Source organism: Triticum aestivum, chromosome 7A (assembly GCF_018294505.1).
Source record: "Triticum aestivum cultivar Chinese Spring chromosome 7A, IWGSC CS RefSeq v2.1, whole genome shotgun sequence".
NCBI lineage: Eukaryota > Viridiplantae > Streptophyta > Magnoliopsida > Poales > Poaceae > Triticum > Triticum aestivum.
The window spans coordinates 716843856-716846159 of record NC_057812.1 but is presented as its reverse complement, the minus strand read 5'-3'; the positions used below and the strand labels follow the sequence as shown (position 1 = coordinate 716846159).

The 2304-nt window shown below is 43.7% G+C and overlaps 1 protein-coding gene across 1 annotated transcript; it reads left to right on the top strand.

The window, feature by feature from the left end:
• The first annotated feature begins 462 nt into the window (after positions 1-462).
• On the top strand, positions 463-1388 carry LOC123147028 (nucleoprotein TPR-like). Its single transcript, XM_044566283.1, has 2 exons — positions 463-504; positions 582-1388. Exons 1-2 carry the CDS (start codon positions 502-504, stop codon positions 1356-1358), a joined length of 780 nt encoding a protein of 259 aa, XP_044422218.1. The 5' UTR covers positions 463-501; the 3' UTR covers positions 1359-1388.
• Positions 1389-2304: the final 916 nt, after the last annotated feature.

Here is a 2304-nt window from a genome sequence, read left to right as displayed (position 1 = left end):
GCGACAGAGACATTCATGTCTCTTCCACATGCATGCACGCATGCAGCCTCCACTTTCGTTCTCTCTCGGACTCCCCATCACCACTTGGTACTACTTTTCTAGGAACGCGCGTGAAAAAGTGTTTTCGGTTCTGTAGTGTGTAGTACTAAATTCCTGACATTATTGAACCTTTAATCATGTCATAGTACGTACTAAATTCATACATTATACATATCCACCATTTTGCATGTATTGACGAACTTGCCTAGTTATTGCTTTGTCATCTAATATGACCTGCAAAAGGAAGTGGAGCTGCTTTCTTATGAAATGGAACATGACGACGAGCCTTTTGATCTAGAAAAATAGTAGTGGGCGTAGCTAGGAAACCGCAGCGAATATTACAAAGACGGGACATTGACCTACAGATTGCGGCTATATAAGTGATGGCCGCCAGGCTTCATTGATCAAAGCAGGAAGCAAAGGTTCAAGGACACACACACACACACATCACAAATACACACAATGGTAGAGTTGTAGATATTCGTACTCATTCTTCCGTAGTGCACTATCACATAGTTGTACTGACAACTCTCTTGTTGTAGGAAGAGGCATCGAATGGCCGAACTTCGAAGGGCAAGAAAGCAGTGGAGCAAGAACCGAAAAACAAGGTTAACAAATCGAATGATATTGAAGGCACCCAGTATCTCACCGGGGAATGGACCAAGAAGAAAACCACAAAGGCAAAGGCATCGAATGCCCAAAGCTCGAAGGGCGAGGAAGTGGAGGAGGACAACGGAGATCTAAAGAGGACTATCCAAGACCTGGAGGACAAGATTAGGGCACAGAATGTTAAAATTAAAGACAACCAGACTCGCATCGGGAAAGTGACCATGGAGAAAGATAATGTGGAAGAGGATATCACAGAGCAGAAGAATAAGGAAACAGAGACCGGAAGAAAGATTGATAGGCTGGACTTGAGGAAAGGAAAGCTGGTGGAGAAGATAGGGAATCTGGACTTGCAGAAAGAAGAAGTGGTGAAGGAGAAAGCAAAGCTGGGAAAGGGTATCACAGAGCTGAAGAGGAAGGAAAAATATACGGGAACACAGATTGCAGATCTGAAAAAGAAGGAAAATACGCTGGTGGAGGAGAAAGGAGCGTTGGCAAAGGAGCTAGATGAGAAGAAAACTATGAGGATTGATAATCTGGAGAAGAGGACCGAAGAGCTGGCGAAGGACAATGGGGAACTAAAGAAGGACAATGAGAAGCTGGTGCGTAAAGAAAGAAAGACCAGAGAGGAGAAGAGGGAACTGAAAAACAGCTACGACACGCTGCAGGACAAGTACGATGGGAGATGCTGCAGCTCTTGCTCAATTTGTTGACAGTCTCGGTACGGCCTGTTACTACATGATTTCCACATATGTAGTGATGTTGCTGTGTACGCAACATGGGTACTTGCCCCTTCTAATTTTCGTCAATGCATTCTGAAGCTCATTCAAAAATGGTAGCGGTTCAATTTCTGTGTAGTATACATAACTGAACCCCGAATCAGCTATACTGCACTTACAATCTGAAGCCTTTAGTTGCATCGTGCCTGTGGCTTGCCGGATTCGGCTCTTTTGCCGAGCAGTGCCCATCCAAAGCCACCGGACACCTACACGGTCGTTTTAACCAGCAGGCAGCAGTACTACTACTGCCCACGCTACTCCTTTGGGGCCTTGACCGTCTCGGGTAGCATGCTAGCTAGATGCCCGCAGCACCGGCATGCTGGTGCGGGGAGACATCCACAGGGTCCAACTCCTGCAGGTTGACGGAGGCCGCCGTATTGAAGGTACTCGACCGACAGTGCGTGTGGGCGGCGAGGAAGACCCGGCAGGAGGTGATTTTAGAGGGACAAAGCGAAACACCTTTTTTCCAAATAATTTAGGGAGAGGGGGTGTACTTGATATTATTATCGCAAAGTTCCTTTGTAGCTCAGGCTAGATGGAACCTCTTATCCTAAACCCTCCAGCCTTTCTTTGAGATCTGTACTCTCCAACTAAATTACAACAAAAAGATTTCTCTTTTTTGTTTCTCTAAAATGAAACAACATATGAACTTCAAACTTTGCAGATCGAACAAACATTAGAACATCAATGTGTGAAAAAACATTCATATTTTTTGGTCTGATATAAATATACAAAATGAGATTTTGTTTGACTAAAAATATTATTTTAAGTATTTAAAATGCATGAAAAAATCTGAAAGTTTTTTTTCCAGATTGTAGTTAGAATGTATTGTCATTCTGCAAAATTTGAAGTTTATATGCTGTGTCGTTTGAGAGAAACA